The sequence below is a fragment of the Neovison vison genome, chromosome 5 (genome assembly GCF_020171115.1).
Source record: "Neovison vison isolate M4711 chromosome 5, ASM_NN_V1, whole genome shotgun sequence".
Classification (NCBI taxonomy): domain Eukaryota; kingdom Metazoa; phylum Chordata; class Mammalia; order Carnivora; family Mustelidae; genus Neogale; species Neogale vison.
Window position 1 is genome coordinate 166,365,305 of NC_058095.1, and position 24,453 is coordinate 166,389,757.

General features: G+C 64.6%; 1 protein-coding gene across 9 annotated transcripts in view; it reads left to right on the forward strand.

The window, feature by feature from the left end:
- MCF2L (MCF.2 cell line derived transforming sequence like) overlaps positions 1–24,453 on the forward strand; it is a 129,263-nt gene that overhangs the window by 92,549 nt on the left and 12,261 nt on the right. For all 9 annotated transcript variants that reach the window (XM_044250142.1, XM_044250144.1, XM_044250147.1 and 6 more), the window contains 14 exons: positions 4,622–4,712; positions 11,497–11,616; positions 13,914–14,030; positions 14,510–14,659; positions 15,265–15,389; positions 15,844–15,958; positions 18,781–18,900; positions 19,196–19,387; positions 19,780–19,971; positions 20,411–20,570; positions 21,188–21,258; positions 21,478–21,554; positions 22,268–22,334; positions 23,275–23,390. In XM_044250142.1, the coding sequence (XP_044106077.1) occupies positions 4,622–4,712; positions 11,497–11,616; positions 13,914–14,030; positions 14,510–14,659; positions 15,265–15,389; positions 15,844–15,958; positions 18,781–18,900; positions 19,196–19,387; positions 19,780–19,971; positions 20,411–20,570; positions 21,188–21,258; positions 21,478–21,554; positions 22,268–22,334; positions 23,275–23,390 (1,713 nt within the window). The remainder of the gene's footprint in view (positions 1–4,621; positions 4,713–11,496; positions 11,617–13,913; positions 14,031–14,509; positions 14,660–15,264; positions 15,390–15,843; positions 15,959–18,780; positions 18,901–19,195; positions 19,388–19,779; positions 19,972–20,410; positions 20,571–21,187; positions 21,259–21,477; positions 21,555–22,267; positions 22,335–23,274; positions 23,391–24,453) is intronic.

Genomic DNA, 24,453 nt, shown 5'->3' on the forward strand with positions numbered 1-24,453 from the left:
ACCACCCGGGTCTCAGGCAGCACTCACTTCCGGCCACAGGAGGGCACCATTGGTCAGCGTCCATTCTCAGTCCTGCGGTGGCTTCCTGAGGGTTCTTGTGATGGGCACCCTGCGTGCCCCAAACCATGCGTGTGGCCAGCCCGGTCCCAAGCTGCTCTGGGACTTGTCTTCCGAGAGCCCGGCCGCCCTGTGCAGGCCACCTAAAGGAAGGGGCCGGCGGGGGGACGGGGGGGATGCGCCGATGGGGACCCCACGCAGCCCCTCTGCTGCTCCTGGAGGCCGTGCCCCCCCGCTGTCTCGAACCTGGAGAGGCAGTGCTGTCCTGCTTCCCCAAGACTTCTTCCTAAGGGCGTCTCCTCCAGGCGGCCGCAGTGTGCACCCCTGCCACCGCCCCCCGAGAGCTCGCTTCTACCCCCTCCCGCCAGCAGGACGCCCCCCGACACCTCTGCCGTGTCCTGGAGCCCCTCCACTCCGCTGCACCCCAGCGTCTCATCATGAGTCTGGGACAGCTGATGCTCGGGCTGCCCCCCACCCCCTCTGTCTGCCTCACTTGCCTGCTGGCCCCGCCCAGGCCTCAGGCCCAGCAGCTGCTACCCCCTGCCCCCGCCTCCCAGTGTCCTTCTCTGGGCTTTCCTGGGACAGAAGCTTGGGTCTGGGATGGCCTCTGCCTCACAGGAAGCCCTCAGGGCTTGTCTGCGGGACTGGCCGTGTTGTCCTGGACCGGCAGCAGTGGCATCTAGGAGCTCCTCAGACAGGTGGCCCACCGGGGCCTCCGAGTCTGGGTCTGCACGTTACCCAGCCCTGGGAGTCCCGTGTGCACGCTGCCGTGGGAGAAGCCACGTGCTCTGGTACGCAGCGGTGTACCGGCTGCGTCCCTCTGCTGTCCCCAACACGGCCACCCTCTGCCGACGTGTTCTCGCCCCGTAAGCCTGGTTTCTGCCTGCGACTCCAGCCGGGGCTGTGGCCAGCTGGTGTAAGCAAGCGGGTCCCCCACCCCCTGCCGGGCCTGGGAACGAAATGCAGCTTGGCCAGGGGTGGGCCTAGGGGTGCAGCTGACCACAGACCTCACTGTCAGGGGGCCGCCCAGCCCTTGCTTCCAGACTGTTCTCAGGCCGCTCCCTGCTCCTGCCCAGGGATGGGGAGGGGGCACCCACACGGCAGGGCTGTGGGCCTGGGCCACCAAGGCCACCCAGGTGTTCGGGAGGGCACTGGTGTGGTGGACCCGGAAACAGAATTTATGTCAGCCTTACGCGGCGGCTGGGCGGCTGGCCAGAGGCCCCTCCACGCCAGCCAAGGCAGGGTCTGAGGCGGCCATCCATCTGTCTGCCGGGCCGTGTGTGTCCTGCGCACTGGAGCGCTTCAGTGTGGCTGCCGGCCTCTCCCACTGCCACCCCCGTCCACACCACCAGCCCAAGCCTGGAGCACCGGGTTCCCTGGGGTGGGGGGCGGCTTCTCAGGGACGGTAGCATGAGTTGCCCTGTCCCCTGGATGTATGAGCTCAGAGGCCCATGGCTGGGGGCCGGAAGCAGGGCTCCCCTGAGTCCTTTCCCCCGGGGGACACAGCGGGACCCTCCTCTGGGAGGTGCGGTCAGTGCTACTGTCCCCAGCTGTTGGTGGCACGGACTGCACAGCTTTGCTCCGGAACAGCAGCTGTGTGGTGTGTGGGAAGCTAGAAAGTATCCACGTCCTGAAGATGCCTCAGCTTCCGTAGTCTGTGTTGCTGTGGGCCAGAGTCCCCAGGGCGTGGCAGACGGGACGGGTGTGCAGGAGGGGTGTCCCGGCCCCAAGCTGGGTCCGGCGTGTGGGCAGCCTCAGCGTCTGCCTCTGGGTTCAGCGCTCCCTCAGCACATCCCCCGACACCCGGGAGCGGTGCCGAGACCTCGAGGAGGGCTCCTGCCTGGGCCCACGTAGGGGGCCGTCCGGGGCGGGAGGGGTGGGAAGGGGCTGCTCTGTTTCAGGGGATGGACTTGGCCCGGGAGGCAGCTTACGGGGGACTGAGAGCACCCAGAGTCAGGGCCCGGGGTTTAGCCCCTCTGTGCTCATCTGCTATGAGACCTTGGGCAAGTGACTGAACCTCTCTGAGCCTCCATTTCTCAACCCTGGGTTGGAGAGATCGCGGTCCCTCCTCGTGGGGCCGTCACGAGGGTTAAAAGTAAATCTGGCATTCGGGATAAGTTAATGTGCAGTTTCTCTGTGCGTGTGTATAGACACACAAATACAATATAAATATAGATTATCTATCAATAATAGACACACACACACACACACACACACACACGTTTTTTAAGCAAACTCCACACTCAGCATAGAGCCCAGTGCAGGCCGGAAGTCACAACCCTGGTATCAAGGCCTGAGCCGAAACCGAGAGTTGGAGGCCCAAGCGACTGAGCCACCCAGCTGCCCCTCCCCCTTTGTATTTCCCTTGTGATTTTATTAATTTGTTTTAATTTGGGCTGCTGACAGGCGTTGTGCCGTATTCTGATCAATGCCTGTGTGTGACGCCAGTCTTCTGATGACAGCGGCGGCTGTGTGGAAGGGATATGGGGACGGGCTGCGGCCCTGGGGCCCGCCCCGCCCGTGGCCAGCACCCCTGGCCCTGCCTGTGGCTCTGCATTTGCATAAACGCCAACACTCAGTTGAGGGCCTTGGGCTCAGTGTGGGGCTCAGTGTGGGGCTCAGGGTGGGGCCCAGTGTGTGGGCTTTGTGGCAGAAAATGGGTGCGTTTGGGCCACAGGAGAGAATGTTCTGGGTTCAGAAGTTCCAACGAGGCGTGGGGTTCCCACGTCTGAGGTAGAATGGTGAAGGGAACCTACCCGTCGTGGACGACAGGAGTCCCCTCCAGGGGACGTTTCAGCGAGAAGGGGAGACACAGAGCTGGGCCTTCTCTGCGGAGGGGACACATGGGGTCAGGCAGTGAGAGTGAAAATCCAGTCACCAAGGCCTTGATGGGTTTCAGGAATGACCCATTCGCCCTCGCAGCAGCCCCAAGAGGCCGACAGCGTTTGGGTGCCCGTTTTTGAGGGAAATTGAGATGATCCGTGTGCCTCGAGGAGCCCCCAGAGTCCCGGCCCCCTTGGCAGTGCCTCTCCTGGTGTGTGCCGCAGAAACGAGCGTCTCCGGGGCCTCCGTTCTCCCCGCCTCAGGAAGGCCGAGAGCCCAGGGGACCATCTCTGCTCAGGGCTCGAGAGGCTGAGCGACCCCCTCCAAGGGGGCTGTGGGGCCGCGTGGCTGGGCGGGCGGTCTCAGCAGAGCCCCTGCTGTGGACAGAGCCTGCCCCGAGAAGCCGTGTCCTCTCCTCCCTGCCGTGGCTCCCCGGGCTCCCGCGGCCAGCCCAGGACAGAGTGCGGGAACCGGGTTCCCCCCGCCTGGCCCCCCAGCCTCCGCCCGGCCGGCAGCAGGCAGCGTGTGGGGCGTGTGGCTGCCGGGGACCCCGCTGCCTGCACCGACGCTCAAGCGACAAACAGACCTTCCCTGCCGAAGAGCCAACCCTGTTCGCCGGGGGGCCCGGTGTGGAGCGCGATCGAGGCTCTCACCGGGGTGCACGCGGGGCTGCACGGGGGGCCCGTGTCCACACAGAAGGGCTACTCTGGACGAAAGCAGACGCCTGGGCCTGCAGCCCCCGAAGGCCGGGGCCGTGACTGAGCCAGAACGCAGGGAACAGGTGGAGCCCCTCCTCCCCGGGCGGGGGAGCGCACGCAGCCGGCCGCACCCCTGCTCTGCGCATGGCCGTCGCCCCTGAAAGCGGAGCAGGAAGGACACGTGGACAGCCCTGGCTTTGTTACGTAGGACGAGCAGCCGCGCAGCCGCGCAGCCGCGGCACCGACACCTGCTCGGTGTCGTCCTGACTGTCGCTGACGCCCAGAGCGGCTTCGCACAGACGGTCGCAGACTCGGAGATGAGCAACTCGCGTCAGTGCCTCGGGTCCTTCTTCCCGTGGCAGGGTCGCCTGGCAGCGGCCGCAGCCGGCGCACACCATTGGCCCGGCTGTGGGGTTGTCCGACGGACCAGACCTCCCCGGTCCCATGGCGACTCGGGCGTGTGCCGGGCTGTCGGACCTGTCATTCCGTGGCCACCGGGCGCTCTCTCCGCCACAGGCTCGGTCGCCACAGGGATCCACTTCTTGCGTCCCACTGCTGGCAGACGCTTGTGAGCCTGTGGACGCCGCGGGGACCTTCTCCCCAGAGTGTAGCAATGCCATCAAGCAATGCCACATTTTATAACGTGGACACATGCAGGGACCTCAGATGCCAGGACCGATGTGGCGTCGGAGCCCCACACTTGTTTTGGAGGGCGCAGCCGGCTGGTCAACCCGCAGAGGACCATGATCGGCTGTTGGGGTGGCACAGAAGGGGTCGCGGCCCCAGCAAGGGGGGTCTGCCGGGGTCTTTGCGCCGCGAGACGGCCGGCGTGGGGCTGGGAGTGTAGGCAGCACACAGCGGGGGTCTGTCCGTCTTGCGGTAAGAGCTCGCTCTGCACGGTGCCCGGACGAGGCGCGTGGAAGCGCAGCCGTCTGCTCAGATGCCGACTTGGCACGCCTCTCACCGTGCAGGGCGGAAGCCGCCCCGGGCTTCCCGGCCCGTGAGTCTGCTCCTGCTGACGCGCGTCTCCGTCTCCGTTTCAGCTTGCAGGACGCCGGCATCGGATTCATCCTGGTCATAGACCGAAGGCAGGACAAATGGACGTCCGTGAAGGCGTCGATCCTGCGGATAGCAGTAAGTGTGGGAGCCTGGGCTCTGTGACGGCTGCCTCTGCGCGTGCCCTGGGTGGGTGACTGCGTCTGCCCTAGCCGCCCGTCTGCCTGGTGACGGCTTGCGCTCTGCTGGCCCGACTGTGCGGTGTGGCGGCCCCCGCGGCCCCCGGGCTGCCAGACTCACTGGAGCGTGTGTGTGCGTGTGTGCGCACATGTGTGTGTGCACGTGTGTGCGTGTGTGTATTCTGAAACGCATCCTCTCTGAGCGGGCTCCTTATCATTTAGAAGCCGTTCCAGCAGCTGGTTTGTTCTGACCATTGGGTCGGGGCGACGCCGAGGGCGTGTGTTCGCTCTTCTGGGGACACAAGGTCCTGAAGGAGCGGCACGTCCTGTGTCGTCCAGAGAATCTTCCGGCGACGAGTTTGCAGTTGTGCCAAGGGGCTTTCCCTAACTGACATTTTCCTTTCCAAGAGGCGTGTTTACCCTTTAGTTTTCCAGCTACCCAGACACCTTGGCCCTCCCTGGTACCCGGGCCTGCGGCCAGCGACCCCGTGGCCGCCTTCCACGCTCAGAGGGGTGGCTCTCGGTGGTTCCGTGCTTGCTGTTTTGAGCCTGCGGTGACGATCCGGGGGGGAAGCGTTAAGTCGGCAGCTCTGCCCTGCCCACGAGCTCCACATGGAGCCTGCCACCCCCACTCGCTCACGGCTGCCAGGGGACCAGGAGCAGCGGCAGCCACGGTCGCTGGCCCGGACAGCTCCGCTGCTCCCACGCACGTCTTCAACACCCAACCCGATGGAGGGAAATCCCCCTAACCTTGCTCTGGGTCTGTGTTCACACGCGCGCGCACACACACACACACATACACCCCACCTTTGGTTGCTGACCCAAGAGGCGGCTGTGCTGCGGCTCCGGGTGCGACAGACGCACCCTCCCTCCTGCACGGATGCTTCGCTGTCCAGCACCGCGGCGGCTGGAGGCTCGGAGTCCGCTGTCTGTCCTGTGCACAGCTTCGGTGCAAACACGTCCCTGGGCTCACGGGTCCCACCTTTGTCTTTCTGGGGAAAGGTCTCCCCACACCACCCAGTACGCGTCCCCCTCCCCATCCTCACCCCCACACGCGTGTCCTGTGCCATCATTTCTCTGGAACAAATCAAACACTTAGAAATGCTTCAGAAGAAGTAGACTCGTTATGAAATTAGCTCTCCCTTTAACATCCGGTGAGGCCCACGAAGCACTTGGAAATGCCATCAGCTGTTAACAGCCAACGTGTCCACGTCCTTGTTCTAAACTCTAGAGTGGCTTGTGCGCGGTGTCACGTGGCACGTCCCGGGCACGTCCCTGTGCTGGTCGCGGGCGTCTCCTCTGCACGCGCGCCTGGCCCCGGAGGGCCCTCGTCCTGGCACGGAACAGCCTCTGCCCGTTGCTCCTCCCGCTCCGCGTCTCCCCACGGCGCAGGGCCCCACGCAGCCTCCCGCTCCGGAAGGACGGCCACTCCAGCCGCACGGCACAGCTTCCTGGCGTCGGGCCCATCTTCCTGCGCAGGCCCCGGGCGAGACGGGGCGTCCGTGCGTGTCTCGCGGCGTCGGTTGCGCCCGGGTGGGCACAAGTACAGGACAGTTTCTTGAGAAAGAGAGAAGTTATGTTTAAGGCCTGCGGTGGCCCGCGAGCACCCCCGCCATCGAGCCGCGCCCTCTTCTCGCCACGGCCCATCCTGGGTCCCTGTGTCGCGACGGCACGGCCAGGCGGGTTCCCAGGCGGGCCAGCCCATCTGGACACCTTTGTTTTGTGAAAAAACTGAAAAGTTGGGGTCTGAGTTTTAACGTTTTCACAGATTTGTACACAATTTAAACCGAAGCTTTTAGCGCCTCTTTTTCCCAGCAGGCCTCGGGCTCCCAGGACCGACTGGGCTGCCCTTATCCCCGGACGCGTCCGGAGTTCGCGTTCGCTCCCGTTCTTCTTATTGTTGAATTTACTGCGTCGCCACTGCCCAAGACCTGCACGTGCGGTGAGCACGTTCGTGCAGCCTCTGCTCCGTGCCTGGGGCCGCGCGGGCACCGGGCACCGGAGAACAGAGCGCGGAGGACGCAAGAAGCGTGCGGCCCGGTGGGAAGCAGACCACCGACCGTTGCCGGGCTGCGGGTCCTGAGCTGAGCCGCAGACGCGCGACGTGCCCGAGGCATTGCCGAGCCGTCCCGTGGGGCCGTCAGGAGGCTGTGAGTCAGGTCCCCTTGCCCTGGCTGTGGCGGCCATCCCTGAGCCCGGGGCGTGTGCGCGGAGACCTCCACCGCGGCTGTGCGGTGGGACAGGCCGGGGGAGGCAGAGCTGGCACGCTCGTCCCCGTGCAGGAGAACGGGCTGGGGACAGAGTGGACCCAGTGATGCTGTCCTCTGCGGCTGTGGACCAGACCGCGGCTTCGGTGGCCTGTGCTCCCTCCAGCGGCGCTCTGGGGAGGCATCTCCCCGCAGCAGCCTGGTCAGGGCCCCTGAGAGGGTTTCTGCTGTGGCGCCAGCTCTGGCCCATGGACAGTCCCCGAGCGCCTGGCCACAGTTTGCCGCCAGCCGGTGGCACAGTCCAGATGGGTCTGGCTGCCCGAGTGCAATACCGCACGTCCGTAAGGCTGGAATCTGGGGCTGTTGTTAGCCACCGTGTGCGCCAGCTCCTGAGCAAGGCCTTCCCCGTCAGGAGGAGCTGTTTCTGTCCGGAAGCCTTCAGCTTGGCTCGGGACAGACAAATAAGGAACCCGAGTCCAGGGTCCCCCAAAGCAGGCCTGCCAGGTCTCCTGTGTCAGCTCTCCGGGGCATTGGGCACGCTCGCCTGTCATGGTCGTGGTCACAGCTGGAGGACAAAGGGGCAGACGGGGACCCAGCCTGACGGTCCTCACCGGCCACGGATGAGGTGTCTTCTGGAAAACACCTGGACGTGCTCCTCTGGGGCTCCGTTTCCCATGTTAGCCCCTGCAGGACGCATGGGTGTGAGCCTCTGGGGACGCGTGACGGAGTGTGCGTGTTTCCATGGTGAGGGGCCGGATTCCAGCTCGAGCGTGTCCCGGAGCGCGCAGCTGAAGGCGGCTCTGGCAGAAGGCGCTTTAAGTCTGCGTGGCGCGGGACTGTGGCTTCCACCTGGAAAGCCAGGGCTGTCCGTGTGTGCGGAAGAGCTAGAGCATGCTGTGTGCGGGTTCCATACGGGGAAGAACTGTCTTGCACTGAGCAAACTAGTGAGTTCCTAGCAGGTGCCACTTGCTGGAGTCTGAGCCCAAAGTGCTGAGCACCGACGGCGGTGAAGACAGGAGCAGCGTGAGCTCCAGGAAGGCCTCCCAGTGGAGGTGACACTGGACGCATAGGAGCCTCGAGGGTGTTTACCCAGAAACCACTTCACTTTCTGTCTCCACATGACCTTTGTGTGACCATCACACTGTGTGCATCCCTAAGTCGGAAAGGAGACAACATCCTCTGACCTCACAGAGCCTGCTGTGACCCTCCTGGGATCACTGAGGAATTCCGCGGCCGTCATCCCAAAGCCCCTTCCAGTTACCTGCTTGCACAGTGAAACCCTAATGCTGGCATCTCCCAGCTCTAGTGCACACGGCTGATTCCAGCCCAAAGTCTGGTTCCTGGTCGTTGTGTTCAGATGTGTGTGTGGATTCCTAACGCCTTCTCACATGGCCAGAGTCTTAGAGCTACGCCGTCCATGGAAGATTCGGGAAGGGGAAGAATCGGAAAGGCCAGAGCAGACGGCAGGCGGGGGAGGGCGTGTTTCCCACCCCCGCAGCGTGTGGCCCCCGCCGCCCGTGGAGCTCACCTTCCTAAAATCTCGGGGAGACGGACTCTGCTTCCTCTTTAAGTCCAAACTCCTGTCCAGCACACCTGCCAAGAGGACCAAACGAGGGTGATAAAAATGATACTGAAATTTAGAAGAGATGACCCTTGTCACCTCCGGAGGGAGACTTTCATAAGGGGCTTTCCTGAAATGGTGGTGGCAAACGTCGCAGACACCGGTGACAGGTTGGTGCAGCCCTCTCTTTGAAGATGACCCAGAATCTGCCCGCGGGGCCCCCAACCTTCACCACTGTTCCTCTGAGTCATTTCCTTTCTGCTCAAAGGAGCCGAACGGCATGGGGCCGTCCACGTGAACAGGACCCAGGATGGGCGCCTCACCGTGGGCACCTGGCGTGGTTTGCTGAGGCACACCTTGGGGTGCCCCAGGCCCTATGCGGGCCAGCGGGTGGACGTGTCCAATGTGTCCGGCCATGCTGGGACACGGCCTAGCACCCCGCTGCCCACGTCTTGTCCCCAGGGCCGCAGTGGCCACATAGACACGTCAGGGACACTGGGGAGGGTGTGAGCTTCCTCCCACCCCGAGGTGCGGATGACCAAGTGTGAGCGGCGCCCTGGGGTCCAGGGGAGGGCGGTGCCGACAGGTGGGGGGGCCGCCTGCTAGAAGCCCAGCGCACAGGGCTGGAGACGTAGCCCGGGGTCAGCAGTAAGCGGGTGGCAGTTCAAACCCCAACAAGGAGGTGTAGGAGCCCGCCCAAACGTGGGGGCCTGGTGTGCAGGTAGGCAGGGGGGCAAAGAGCTGTGAGGGAAGGCGAGGAGGGCCCTGTGGCCCACGGGTGGTGGCCGGGCGGGGGTGGAACCCCAGGACGGTCACCGGTCATTGGTGGCCTTGGGTCGGGGGCATGCACAGCGGTGAATCAGGGCTGGGAGATGCGTGTTTGGGGGCGAACCTGAAGAGAGGTGGGGGCAGGTACGTTTCCTCGTGGAGTGAGGCCCGTGAGGGGCGCTGGGCAGGGCTGAGGTTGGGGAGACTGCCGCATCGGGGTCTGGACTCGGGTCTGTTTGCAGGATGGGGACGTCGCTGGAGGGTTTGCTCAGAGGGTGTCGTGACACGGCTGACTCCTCACAGGGTCCCGTGGCCCTTCCGTGGGGAATGGGCTCAGGGCGGTGTGGGGCAGGGAGTGGGGCCTGCGCGGGGAAGAGCGGGAAGCCCAGGGCAGGAGCCAGAGGGAAAGTCACTGGCTTTGGAACTGGCCGCGGGGCCCGAGAGGAAGGGGCGACCAGGAGAGCCCGGGGTAAGGGCCGACCACCAGCCATTCTGGGCACCGGCAAAGGCACCAGCCTGGGTCATGCCGACGCCCACGGGTCCAGACCTCGGTCAGGGCTTCTCGGGCTTTTCTTCTGCTCCGGGGACTTGCTGTCGCACGGGGATCAGGCCCAGCCTCAGAGGCCCCCAGAGACCCGCTCAGTGCAGATCCGGCTGTGGGGTTTTGGGGGAGAGACCAGGGCCCCACCACCACCTGACCTGGGGGACCCCTAGGCCTGTGGGCCAGGAGCTGAGCTGTCCCGGCGTCCTTGCTCCTAAGGCACCGGCTTCTTGCAGGAGCTCCAGCCCCTGTGACACCCACTGGATCAGACACTTGGGGGGCCCCGGGTCTGAGGCCTGACCAGGGGTGTCACCGGCTCAGTGGCAGCCCACACCCAGGCAGTGACGGCGGCCAGGGAGGAAGGTGGCCCAGGGCACACGTGTTGTCAAGGTCCTGCTGCCGGGACGGGTGCCTCTCTGTCTCCGAGGACGCCTGCCGGGTTGGGGAGGGTCACGGGAGAAGGCCCGGGCAGCTCCTTGCTGGCTCCTAGCGCCGGGACTCACGTCCGCCAGCCCTACCGAGAGCAGGTGGATGTGAGGGGCCCTGGGGTACGGCGGCAGCCGGAGCGTCCGTCGGCGGGTGGACCGTGAAGACGCCGGGACACAGCAGGGTCTCCGGGCCGCCCCGCGGGCTCATCTCAGGCTGTGCCGTTCTCTGCTGTGCGTCGTGTTCCGGCTGCTTCGGCACAGCCGCGCGGAAACCTGACTCGTTCCTTCAGAACCTCTGCCTTCAGTGACGGGGTCTCCCCGGAAATCAGCGTCTGGGAGTAATCGGCGCCTGGAATGGGCTTTGACTAACGCTGCCGCGCCTCGTTTCTGAGGCTCCGTGTAAGCACGGAACGCTGCGTGTTCCAGACGGGGAAACAGGCACGGGGAGGCCGGGCACTTGCCCGAGGTCACGCCCCTTGCAGGCTGGGCTGGTCTGCGGGTATACTGGGGTGACTGTATCTAGAGGCGTGTGAGCTAACCCGTCTTTGTTTTACGACACATCTGCGGGTCTCTATGGCGTCCTGTTCACTTGACAAGGGTCTTGGTTCCCTGCGGCTGTCCTTGCAAAGCGCCCCCAGGCTGGGGGGCTGGGAGCGGCAGAGTCACTGCCCCACGGTCTGGAGCCGGAGGTCTGAGGTGTAGGTGCCGGCAGCTTCGTCCTGGGGCCACAAGTGGGACACGGTCCCTGCCCCAGCTTGTGGAGGTTCCTGGTGACCCCTGGGGCTCCTCGCCTGGCAGATGTGTTCTGCCGTCTTCACACAGCGTCTCCGTGTGTGTCTGTGCCCGAGGGTCTCCCTTCCATAAGGACCAGGCACATTGGCTCAGGGGCCGCGGTAATGACCTTGTGCAAACCTGGTCAGCTCTGGAAAGAACTTGTCTCTGAAAGTCACGTCCCAAGACACTGGGGTTTGGGCTTGACATGTGACACTGAGGGACGCCATTCGGCCTGGAACAAGTGTGATGCGCTTCAGACTCAGAGGGGCTAACCTCGGGGTGTTTGCCAGCAGCCTGACCTTCTCCTTCCTTTTCAGAAGGGGGCTGTGTCTCCAGATCCGGGGTCAGCAGCCACTTCTGCTCGTCCCCCCGTGCGGACCATGCGGCCCACGGCTGGCGCGAGGCCCCATGCCCCGCCGCACGCCGGCCCACGGCCCTCCCACGGCCCTGCTCTCCCCCTGCAGGCGTCCTTCCCGGCAAACCTCCGGCTTGTGCTGGTTCTGCGGCCCACGGGGTTGCTCCAAAGGACCCTCTCGGACCTGGCGCTCAAATTCAACAGAGATGACTTCAACATGAAGGTGCCGGTGAGTGTGTCCTGTGTCCGCGCTGCAGGCGGACCAAGGGGGGTCACCGTGCTCCGCACCACACGTAAGAACGAAGTTCCCGGGGCAGCCGCGCAGATCGCGTGGCTCCAGCGGGAAGAGCTGGTCCGCGCACACAGGCCTTCTGTCCCTGCCGCTCCCCGGGCCGCGCGTCCCCACTGTGCCTTGGACGGGTCTCTGTGGGGTGCAGGTGCCGAGAGCCACGAGTCTGGAACATTCTTACCGGCGAGGGTTGGGCTGAAGAAAAAGAGAGGCCAGTGGGCTGAGAGCCATCGTCAGCCTCCTAGTGAGGAACAGAGTTCCTAGGGAGGCTCTGCCGGTGCCGGGGACAAGGCGGGGGCCAGGGCAATGGGGGCCAGTGAGGGAGCCAGCAGCGGGGTGGGTGGCCCCCTGCACAGGCAGCCCCAGAAAGGGCGCTGCATGCCTCGGCGCCCGTCCTTGAGAACAGAAGACCGCATAGGGTCCCTTACCTGGGTGCCCGCAGGAAGCCGGTTTCCCGTGACCCCTGCTCAGTCTTGTTGGCTCCTCCAGGGGCAGCATGGGGCAGGGGTCCCGGTGCATGTGCCCTCCAGGAAATCACTTGTTCTCTGGTGCAGAGGACGAGAACGTACAGGGCCAGCCCCAGGCCCCTTAAGCTCCCGACAGTACGTACCAGATCGCGTTTGCCGGCCCACGCGTCCCATGGCGGTGGTTGTCCGTGAGGCCTGTGCTGCCTCTTCCTCGGTGTGCCGGCTGGTGGGCACTCTGCGCGGTCAGGGTCAGGGGCCCTGAGGGAGGCGTCACGGGCTTATGGACAAGTTGCCCTCAGCAGCCCTAAACCGCTGGCTGGGGGTCTTGGGGACACCGGTGTGCTCCTGGTTTGAAGCACTAGATGCTTTCACTTCTGATGGCCCGTTTCCTGGGGACGGGCCAGGACAAAGCTATGGAGACACCGCCGGACGGCAGTGGCCCAGCCTGAAGGCCACCCGTGCGCGGTCTCCTCCAGCCTTGTGACCCCCACGTGTCCAGACTTTCCCTGCTCGGGGCGAGCACACCTGGCTGTGGCAGGCCTTGATGCAGACACCCAAGGACAGCAAACGGGGCCCATCCCAAGGGCTGTGGTCTCCCCTGCAAAGGGCACAACTGGCCCAAATCAGTGAGTTCCCAAGAACGGCTTTCACTGAAATCAGCGCCAGGGCCTTCAGCCGATCCATTCTCGATAACCCTTGAAAAATAGAAAACATCCTCTCGCGCCCACCACTGCTAAATGTGATCATCTTAGCAAAATGTCCGGTTTGGGTGCTGCGTGCTGACCTCGGACTGGACGGAAAACGTTAAGAGAAACAGTCCTACCTCCTCTCTGTCATATAAACGTACGCGAAGCGTGTGCAGGGCTCAGCTGGGACACGGGAGTCACGGGGAAGGTGGCCAGGCTTTGGCCATGTGGTCGTGACACAGGCTTTGCTGTTGGAGGGGCGGAGTCCTCTCTGCTGAGACCCCGGCCACCTCAGGGACGTTTCAGCTGCTTCTGCCTGAAGGTCGTGGCTCGCAGGATCTTGGCACCGTGGACAGTCCGGACTGCGTTTCCTTCTGTGATGGGGCTATCCCGGGGGGTGGGATTCAGCAACACCCCACACCGTGACGATCAGAAACATCTCCAGACATTGTCACGCATCCTTTGGGGATAGAACCTCCTGGGCAAGACCCAAGCTTTAAACTGACACCCAAGACGGTGAACGCAGCCATTCAGACTAACCCTCTCAGGACATGTCTGCTAGCATCTGTCCCACAGCTTACGAAGCCACAGCTGTGCCTTGATCCAGAACTCGTGGACAGAATGTCCCAGAAAGGGCAAGCGAGAGACAAGTCCGTGGGGAGAGCGTCCTGGGTCCCACGGAAGGGCACAGCCCAGACTCTGGGATGCCTGCGGTGACCCCACTGGGTTTCTGTGGGCATAGGGACAAACCGACGTCCTTTTGAAGCGGAGTCCCGCTCAGTTACCGTCAGGAGCCCCCCAGGGAGCTGATAACGCCTGTGGGACACCCAGGGTCGGCTGTGAGCCCAGCTCTTGTTGGGGCTCGAATGCCTGCCTTCGGTGCTGACTTCAGTTGTCACAGCCCAGAGCATGCTGAGGCCCCGAGAGCTGGTCGGCCAGCCCGGGAGGGGTAGAGCAGGAGCTAAGCCCGGGCCCAAAGCCAGATGCCTCCTGTCCACGTGGCCGCCGCTGGTGACCAGCGGGAGAGCATCGTCCCTCCACATCTGCTGGGTGGTCTCCTCATGGGGCGGCTTCTGTCCTCCAGGTCATAATGCTGAGCTCAGTACCCGAATTACACGGTTACATCGACAAGTCCCAGCTAACCGAGGACCTGGGCGGGACCCTGGATTACTGCCACACCAGGTGGCTGTGTCACCGCACAGTGAGTCCCCGGCCGCCCGCTTACAGGGTGGGCTGTGCGTCTCCCTGATCCCGACCTGAGCGGCTGGAGAGATTTTGCATGACGATGCTGCTGTTTCCAAAGACGTGTTCCTAGTAACCTCAGTTGTGTTCCCCAAGAATGAGGAGATGGTCTCAGTGGACCTCAGTCATCTAAAGCAGCAACATAGTAACGAGTTTGGGAGGGGTTTTCTCTGGGCTCGGACTGAAAGGACAGCCCCTGGGGTGGGGGTAGACGGAGCGTAGAACGAGTCTAGCTGAGGAGGACCCGTGTAGACAGAGCCTGGTAGGTTTCTGGACAAGTTGGGGCCTCAGGAGCCCCTCTGCTGATGCGGGTCAGGCTGGCTGGGGCCCCACCTCTGCCCCAGGACGCCCCCATGGGCTCCGCACCGGACCCCTGCTTTCTGGGCATCAGGAGGGTGCGCGGTGCACAGCTCGGTGATGGCTCCCCCTCTTCCCAAGGCGATCGAAGGTTTCGCCCTCATGGTGAAGCAGACGGCTCAGATGCTGCAGTCCTTCGGCACCGAGCTGGCTGAGACAGAGCTGCCCAACGACGTGCCGTCCACGAACTCGGTGCTCTGCTCACACACAGAGAAGAAGGACAAAGCGAAGGTACGTGTGGCTTCGGTGGGAGATGGGGGAGGGGAGGGGGCCCCTTGTGCCTCGGGCAAGACCGGCCTACGGCCACGTCAAAGGCACAGCGCGCTCTCCGAGGACTGAAAGTGCCCTCTCCTACACGCGGCCTGAGTGGGTGGGGTCTGAGAGCAGCCGGAAGCTGGTAGCCTCTCTCTGAGCGGCTCCTTCGCTGTCCCGACGGCCGGGCCGCTGGCCATGAGCTTCTGCTGCTGATTAACACAAGCAAGGCCGGGTGTCTGCCCACACCTCCCAGACAGCAGGTGGGGGACAGCGGGCTGATCTGGGGGACGGCACCCAAGGAGCCTGAGCTGGGCCGGCCGTGGCTCTGGGTCCGGGCTGGCCCCACCCCCAGGAACCCGCACTCCCCTCGCTTCTGGCGGTGAGGACGCCACAGAAGCAGGCACGTAGAGGTCCGGTTTCCTGCTGGTCTCTTACCTCGTCCCACTGCCCCCAAGTGACCCGTAGCCCTCGCTGTGCCCTGGCCACAGCCAGAGGAGTCTCTGGACCCCTGCCGTCCTTCGGCAGCTCTATGGGAGACATGGGAGTGAGCCCGGGTGCCGGGCGCTGTGCTGTCCCCGCAGGAGGACATGAAGCAGGCACTGGATGAGGGACGGGGCCTTCTGGAGAACATCAGGGAGCCTCTGGGCAAGTGTGGGGAGCAGAGCCTGAACCAGGACCAGCTAGACAACCAGACCACTGTGCAGAGGTGAGGGCCCTGGCCAGGGGTGGGAGCAGGAGGCCCTGGCCTGAGGACAGGGCAACAGAGGACACAGGGGCCCCATCTCCTTCTCCTAACGGGAAGCAAGGGCGCCGCGTGTCTTTACCGCTGACACGCTCTCCGTCCAAACCCCAGAGAAGGAAGGCGCGGGGTCAGGGGATGTCGGCTCGCTGCCCCCTTCGTCTCCAGCGGAAGTCAGCAGACGGAGGCCCAAACCGCCGCCCGCTCTGCCCAGCCCTTTGCTGCGCACCCTGGGGGGGTTGCGGGCGGCCCCTGGGCGTGAAGTGCGGGGGCAGCAGCTCTGCGGGGAGCCCTTCCACCAGGCCCCGGCCAGGTCTTCCCCACGAGTCCCGCGGGCAGTGCGCAGAGGGGAGGCGGGGGGCGGGGCAGGCACGGACACATGCCCAGGTCAGTGCACCGATACGGCCTCTCTGGCACCCAGGCTCCTGGACCAGCTGACCGAGACCGAGGCCGCTTTCGATGAGTTCTGGGCGAAGCACGAGCAGAAGCTCCGGCAGTGCCTGCAGCTGCGGCAGTTCGAGCAGGATTTCCGCGAGGTGAGCGGCCGAGCGCGGCCACGGGCCAGGGGCCCGGATCACCGGCCGCGGCGGCCCAGCTGCCCAGGCGACCGTGGCCGTCGGCGGTCTCTGTGTGCCACACGAGCCGCGAGACCTGGCGGGACCGTCCCGACCCCGACGCGTGTGGCCGGGAGCCGCTGCCCCAGCAGGTCCCGCTGTCTGCGGTCGGCGTGCGCTGCCCTCCGCGTTCCCGGTGGACGGTCCCGGAGCCGTCTGTGCTCAGCCGGTGTCCTGCGCTGCTGCGCGCCGGGCACGGCCCCAGGACCCCAGAACCGAGAGCAACAGTCGGGCCGGCTCCATAGCACAGGGGCTGTGGGGGTGACGCAGGGGTGACGGGGTGACACGGGGGTGACACACGTGGGTGATGCACGGGCATAAGGCCAGCCGTGGTGTCCGTCTGGATGGGACTCTGCCGAAGCCGTTGATCATTATTTATGGGAGCGTGCCGAGCCGTCCGCGTGTCCTCGTCCTGCCGCGTAATGACATTTCTCCTCGTCCCTCTGGTCAGGGTGGGGGGGCTCCCGAGTGCGCGAGAAATAAGGACCCCAGGTGCAGTGTGACACGGCCGCAAAACCATGGCCGAGGCCAGGTGAGCGGACCACGCGTCCCGATGTCCCCAGAGTCCTCAGAGCACCTTTCGAGGAACACGGGATTGGCTCAGTAGCACAGGCGTGCGGGAGCGCTGGTTGGGCAGAGAGGTGACCGCAGCCAGCCCGAGCGACCCGCAGAGGCGAGTCCTGCGTCACCTCCTTCCGGGGGGCTGAGGAAGGCTCGCCAGACTCACGACAAAACCCCAGCGGCGGACTCGTGTGTGGTTGTGAAGTAACCCAGCCAGGCCCCTCGGACCCTCGGGCGGCTTCCCACAGAGGCGCGTCTCCCCAGACGAGCTCAGGGTCGCGGAGCTGACACGTCGGCACACGGAATACCCCGTCCCAGCAGACCCGGGCTCCCTACTGTAGACACGCCTCCCTCCCACGCCACCCACGCCTGCCCTCCTGAACCCTCGTCCCCCTTTTGAGCCCCATCCCTTCCCATCCCACCTCCTCCTGAAGCCCTGGCAGCCCCTGATCTACTCTGTCTCCATATGCCGGCACCTCAGGAATATTCTAGAAGGGGGGAGCCCTCTGGGCCTGGCTCTCTGCAGGGTCAGTGCAGGTGTTGCAAGTTCACTCTTGTTGCCGCTGGGTACTCAGGGTCCTGGGGTGCGGGGGAGCCACGGCGTACCCTTCCCCTGTTGAGGAACATCGGGGCCGTTTCCAGGATTTGGCTGTGGTGGAAAAGCTGTCGTCAGCCCCACGTCCGGCTTCTTGTGTGAACATAGTTGTTGTTTCTCTGAGGTTGGGCCCCGGACCGCAGGTCGTGGTGGCCGCACGTTTGGCTGAGAAGCTGCGACCAGTTCCCGGAGCGCCTGCCTCGTGCGCCCGGCGGCAGGCGGGAGAGGCGCGGCTTCTCGGCGCCCTCATTGCTGCCGACGCCCCAGTCCCGTGGTGGCTCTGCCGAGCGTCCCCCTGTGGCCGGTGACAAGGAGCCGCCTTCCCGGCCCCCCAGTCCACGGTCCATCTCGGGGAAAAGCCTCTCCTCCTGTTCCTGCCCATTTTCCGACTAGATCATCTTGGTTTGGGTTTGGGTTTGGGTGTTTTACTGCTGGGATTTGGCTCCTAGTCCTGCTCCTGAGCCGGTCTGCGTCTCTCCATCCTCGGACGGGCTTTCCGATGCCAAAGCTTGTCGTTTTGATAAAGTCTACTTTGTCGGTTTTTCTGTGAAGGGTCATACTTCTGGCATCGATCCTAAAACCTCGGTCCCAAGTATGTTCTCTGGGGCTTTTCCTCTGTGACATCTTCGATTTCGATTCAGCCCACGATCCGTCTGAGTTAACCCACACGTGGGGCGAGAGGCAGGGCACGGCCGGTTTTTCGCTCTGGGCGTCTGGCAGCATTTATCAACAAGGCCGCTGGCTTTCCCTTCCGTCAAGAACCGGGGAGGGGGATCCGTTCGGGCCCGTCCGTCCATCGACGCCGTCTCGCGGTTCGGGCCGTGCACTGGACTTGAGGTCAGGTGGGCCTTTCCTTCCCCGCCTCTCGCGCCCCAAATTGTCTTAGTTTCTCCGCTTTTCCACACACAGTTTCAGTCTTTCCAGATCTGCGGAGTCCTGCTGGGTTGTCCCCCAGGAACGGTGCTCCGTCTGCTGCTGGGGCCGTCGCCGTCTTTGCCGTGTCAGCCCTGCCGTCGCCAGGGTCCGTCCCCCGGGTGCTCCGAGGCTCCTCGCCACTGCTCGGCACCTTGCAGACCAGCTCAGTGGGGGTTTGGCTTGATTTTACACCCGAGTCGTTCATTTTTGAGCAACTGTAGATGGTGGTTTTAGTTCTGGTGTTTGCGTTCGTTTCGGTACGGAGAAATACAACTGATTTTCGTGCGTTTATCCCCTGACACCTTGCTGAACTCACTTACATTCTGTTAGTTCGGCAGAGTTTGGGGGATTTTCTACATAGACGATTAGGGCTTGTGCAAACAGGGGCAGCTTGGTTCTCCCCTCTCCTGCCTGTCCGTCGTCTGGTCGTTGGCGACTCCGCTTCTCCGTGTGGGCACGGCCGTCCTGCCCTGGCTGAACGGTGACACGGACACGGTGCCTCGCTCCCGGGCTCAGAGGAAGAGCGTTGTTCTCACCCACGGGAGAGCTGCCCCGTAGGCTGTGACTTCTGAGCGTGTGTCCCTCTGCCCCGCTTCCCGAGGAGGGCCTGGCTCCTCTCTCCTCCGTCCATGCCTGACCTGGGCCCGGGCCTCCCGCCCGTCCTGTGTCTCAGGTCAAAGCCTCCTTAGACGCACTGGCCCAGAAGATAGCAACCTTCACCGACGTGGGCAACAGCCGGGCACACGCAGAGCACCTCCTGAAGGACCTCGCCAGCTTCGAGGACAAGTCGAGCGTGAGCACGTGGGGCGGGTGTGGGCCGCGGGCAGTCGGGGACTGTTCAGGGCACCGGGCTATCACTTGGGCAGGTGGGGGCAGGGGGCTCTCTCACATCCGATGGGGGACGTCCCAGAGCCGAGGGAGGGCAGCACAGCCTCTGCCAACCCCCCCGACCCCTCCCACTCTCCACCCCACCGACCCCTCCCACAGTCACCCCCCCACCCCCACCCCAGCCCTGCTGACCCTCCCAGAAAGCTGTGCGCTTTCACCGACCGACCCTGAGCCACACGTCTGGGCGGTTGTCTCCCCAGGCCTCCGTGGAGCGTGCCCGCGGCCTGTCCCTGGAGGGCGAGCAGCTCATCGACAGCAAGCACTATGCCGTGGACTCCATCCGCCCCAAGTGCCACGAGCTCCAGCACCTGTGTGAGCAGTTCGTGGCCGAGGTGGGGCGGCGGAGGGAGTTACTCAGCAAGTCCTTGGAGCTGCACCACCTCCTGGAAGCGGTGAGACCCCCGCACCACCCCGCGTGGCAGGCTCCATCCCCGCCGACCACAGTCCCCCACCGACCACAGACCCCGCGTGGCTGGGTCCTTCCCCATGGGCCACAGTTCCCGCTAACCACAGTCCCCGTGGCCTGTTCTCCAGAATTCCCTGCCCCCACTGACGGTTGGTTCTTCCAAGGACCAAAGCCAGCGTGTGGCTAATTTCCTGCACGGCCTCTGTGGGAACGAGTTCCGCCCGGGCCCCTCGTGGGTTGGCACGCCGCACAGTCCCAGATCAGGGTGGTGGGGGGCAGGACGGCCGGGAGGAGGCCAGGCAGAGCGCGCCTCCCGACCCGCCAGGACACGGCCTCTGATGGTGCCTTCTCTCCCTCGGCCACGCTCGGCGTGTCCAGTCCATGAAATGGTGCGACCAGGGCATCTACCTGCTGGCCTCGCAGCCGGTGGACAAGTGCCAGTCCCAGGATGGCGCCGAGGCGGCCCTGCAGGAAATCGAGAAATTTCTGGAGACTGGCGCAGAGAATAAGATCCAGGAGCTCAGTAAAATTTACCAGGACTACGAATCCATCCTCACGAAAGACCTGATGGTGAGCAGAGCCGGGCCTGTGCCGACAGCGGGGAGTCACTCCGGGGTGTGCAGAAGAATCCTGCCATGACCTCTCAGAGTGTCCTGGACAGTCGTGCGGCTCAGTTTCTCTTCCTGCGGCGGCTCCTCCAGGGCGGTCTTCCGACCCCAGGGTCCTTCCCTGCAAGGACCGCGTTCTCGTCGGAGCAGCCACGGTGGGGCCCCACTCCCGCCCGGCCCGCTGTCTGCAGACCCGTGGGGGCCTCATGTCCCTCCCTTCCAGTGGGTGGACTCTCACGCCAAGTCCGCCGTCCACGTCCACGCCGTCCCACGTCTCCCAGCGCCCGAGGGCAGGATTGCTGTGTGGCAGCTGTGGCGCTGTGTCCCAGGCACAGAGCAGGGCCTGCTTCTGACACTGGTGGCGTCTCTCACTCATGGGTCCGTTCACCCTGTCCCTTCAGGAGCACGTGCAGAAGGTCTTCCAGAAGCAAGAGGGCATGGAGGAGATGTTCCACCGGAGACAGGCCAGCCTGAAGAAGCTGGCGGCCAAGCAGATGCGGCCCGTGCAGCCCGTGGCCCCCCGGCCAGAGGCGCTCACGAAATCACCCTGCCCCTCTCCAGGTGTGTGCTGCCGCTGTCCTTCCGGGCCGTGGCGGGCCCCTGTGAACAAAGTGTTACTGGCACGCGCCCAGTGTGTGCCGTCCGGTAGCCGTCACGGGCTCTTTCGGACTCGTCCGTCGCAGCCTGTCTGTCCTCGCTGCTGTTGACGGAACAGTTCTCCGACCGCGGCCCAAAGCCCCCCATAGCCCCAACTCCTCGTGGTCTCCTCCGAGGCCGAGCGGGCGGCCACACCGTTCCCCAGAGCCCCATCTGCGGCGGCCTCTGCCTGCTGTCCGCGTCGGGGCTTCGGCATGGAGGCTGTAAGGCGGTGAGAGCCTGGAGAGCCGACTCCCGCCCACCGCCTCCAATGCGTGCGACTCCCATCGGAGGAGACCGTGCCCCTGGCCCGGGGGGTCCGGGTCCCGTGTGTGCCCGGCCTCGGCTCCATGTTCCCTCCCCGGTCTCCCACCTGCCTCCCTCTGCTCCGCGTTTCCTCGGCTTCCATGCCCCTCCTGTGGGGGGACAGGGGCTCGCTCCGGTTTCTGCAACGGTGCCAGGCGCTCCCAGCTCCCAGGTGCGGCCTCTCCCCTGCAGCAGGAAGATACGAAGCGACACCTTCCTCCTTTCTTCCCCACCAGGCAGCCGGAGGGGCTCGGAGAACAGTTCCGAGGGCAGCGGGCTCCGGAGGGGGCCCTACAGGAGGGCCAAGGTGAGGCCACTGTCCAGGCCGCTCTCCCGTGGTGGCTTCCTTCTGGTCCAGTCCCGCCCCCCGGCTCCCTTGCCCGGCCCGTGCCGTGGGACCGTCCCTGCCGTGCGACCGCGGCTTCCTACCCAGCGGAAGTGAGGGGGGGTTCCTTGAAGTCAGGGCGTAGGGCCGCACCCTCTCATGTCTGGACGCTGGAGGCAGCACGTGTGGTTCTCTCCCCAGAGCGAGATGAGCGAGAGCCGGCCAGGCCGCAGCAGCCCGCCGGGGGATGAGGAGGAGAGCCTGGCCATCCTGCGGAGGTGAGTGTCCGGTCCGGGTACGGCACGTGCGAGCCTCTCGGATCTCAGCCTCTGGCCACGGGAGGTCTGAACATCAATGGGCCCGAGGGGGGTCTGTACACGTCCACCCCAACGTGGGTGTCACAAAGCACATGTGGGCACGCGTGGGTCTGTCTGTCTGGTGAGACCACGTCCAGAGCCAAGACAGAGCTGGTTTTCCCTAGAAGAGCCTATTTTTTTTTTTAAGATTTTATTTTTATTTATTTATTATTTATTTGTCAGAGAGAGAGGTAGAGCGAGCGGGAGCACAGGCAGACGGAGAAGCAGGTAGAGGCAGAGGGAGAAGCAGGCTCCCTGCAGAGCAAGGAGCCCGGTGTGGGACCCGATCCCAGGATGCTGGGATCATGACCTCAGCCGAAGGCAGCTGCTTAACCAACTGAGCCACCCAGGCGTCCCCTACAAGAGCCTTTTGTCCCTGGTTCCTTGGGCAGAATTTTGGTGACTGAAATGGCTGGTGCCCCCGCCCCCATTCAAGCCCCCAGTGGCAAGACCGTGTGGTTCACCGGAGACGGATGTGCCACCGTCCATGCTCACCACCCTGACCCGGCCCTGGCTCCGCCGCCCGCTCCCCGGGCTGGTGCTGCTTCTCTCCTGACCCCTCCTCTTCCCCATGCATCCCGCCCTGGGGGGCTTCTCTCTGTGCCCTTCCAGCTCTAACACATCTCTGGCCACAGGCATGTGATGAACGAGCTCTTGGATACAGAACGGGTCTACGTGGAGGAGCTGCTCTGTGTCCTGGAGGTGAGCCTGCGTGGGGGACCCGCAGAGGCGTCCCGGGAGCCTGTAGCCCGGCTCACCCTACACACAGAGCGTGAGAGGAAGGCGGCAGCTTGACTCAGACGGCCCCAAGCTAGAACGAACTCATCCATCAGTGGGACCAGGGACAAGGAGATGTGGTTGCCTCGGCACAGGGACCTGCTCTGGCAGCAAGGAAGACAGCGTGGCTGACCCCAGAGCATGGCTGACCCGGGAGCATGGCTGACCCCGGAGCATGGCTGACCCCGGAGCTTGGCTGACCCCGGAGCGTGGCTGACCGGGAGCGTGGCTGACCCGGGAGCGTGGCTGACCCTGGAGTGTGGCTGACCCCAGGAGTGTGTGGCTGTCCCGGGAGCGTGGCTGACCCCGGAGCGTGGCTGACCCCGGAGCGTGGCTGACCCTGGAGTGTGGCTGACCCCAGGAGTGTGTGGCTGTCCCGGGAGCGTGGCTGACCCCAGGAGCGTGTGGTTAGGAGCAGGGGTCAGATAAGACTGTGCGGGATTCCCTTGCAGGAACAGCTGAGCTGCCCCGTTTGTGTGGAGGAGCAGAGTAGAGGCCTCGGGGCTTGTAGGCACTGGAATGTTCTAGATCTTGGTCTGGGTGGTGGTTACAGGGGTGTAGACATTGAAATGATTCATCTCGGAGTACACATAAAATTTCTCTCCTTCATACCAGTTATGTGAGTGCCCAGAGGTTGAAAGGCAGAGGATAGAAGCCCTCACAACCCCTAAAACTGGCGCCGTCGGTAGTCACTCCTGTTTCTCTGTGCGGGTCTGGGTGATCGTCTCAGAAACGGTCCATGAATTCATCGTGTTGGATTCACTTTCTAAGTCCTGGGAGGCGTCCCCTACCCGCTGACTGTCCACAGAGCCCGCCACAGTCCGCGGAGCCCGGCATCCCTCCCAGCCTCTCCCCTCCTCCGCAGGGCTACGCCGCGGAACTCGATAACCCCCTCATGGCGCACCTCGTGTCACGGGGTCTCCAGAACAAGAAGGACGTTCTGTTTGGAAACATGGAGGAGATCTACCACTTTCATAACAGGTCAGGCCCTCCTCTGACGACGCCTGCCTGGTGGGGTCTGCCCCTGAGACGGCGCCCACAGGGAGCCGGCGGCACGTGGGCCCCGGGCCGTGGCCTGCCAGTGCAGAGCATCCCTTCCTCCTCCCAGGGACAGGTGCTCAGGGGCGGCCTCAGGACAGTGGCTCAGATGGGAGGCGCCTGCGGGCCCTCACAGGTGGCCCGTCCTCCCGCTGGGCAGTAGCCGGGTCTTTGAGGACACAAGAGCACCCCCACTCCTGCCGGGCCACCAGTGGCCAGCCCCGCTCAGTGTGTGCGTTCGGCCCTCTGGGGTGGCACCGAAATCACACCACTCAGCAAGGCCCGTTTTGTCCCCAAGTTCGTCCTTGAGAAGGAGGCAATGGCAGACATTCCTGTCCTGCCTCTTCTCCCCTCACGAGTGCTGTTGGCGGCTGCCGTGGCTTTGGGGGAGGTACGAAGGGCCCTCCTGCAGCCGCCCACCCCTGGCTGCCCGCGGCAGTTGGCATGAGCGTGTGGGAAAGGACATGCGAAGGCAGACGCAGGATGCACGGCGGGGGAGGGGGCCAGTGGGACAGACAGCGAAGCCTCCTCTGGGCTTGTGGGGGCCCTGGGGACTTCAGTCTGACCACATGCCTTCGGCCGCAGTCACCCAGTCGCTCACAGAGGGGGTGCCCATCTGCTGCCGGACCCCCCCAGGACCCCTCTCTTTCCATGGAGGGGTCACAGGTCAGATGACCTCGGCTTGGGTCAAGCCACGGGCCTGGGCCGCTTGGGGCTCGAAGCCACAGTGAGCTGAGCCCAGGGAGCCCCCACCGAGGTGGGACTGACCCCGGGCTCCTGGGCGCGCACCTGCAGAGCTGGGTGGGAGGGGCGGGTGCTCGCAGCAGGCCCGGCTCCCGCCCGCCTCCCTGTCCGGCCGGTAGAGGTGTAGCTGTCCTAACTCCTGTGTGGACGCCAACGCCAGTGACCCGAAGGGACCCACGAAGGGGCCGGGTCTGCTTAAACCCGAGTTTGCCGCAGCAGCCTCCGGGGAGCCCGGCGTGGGTTCTGGGCCCGGCTCACTGCC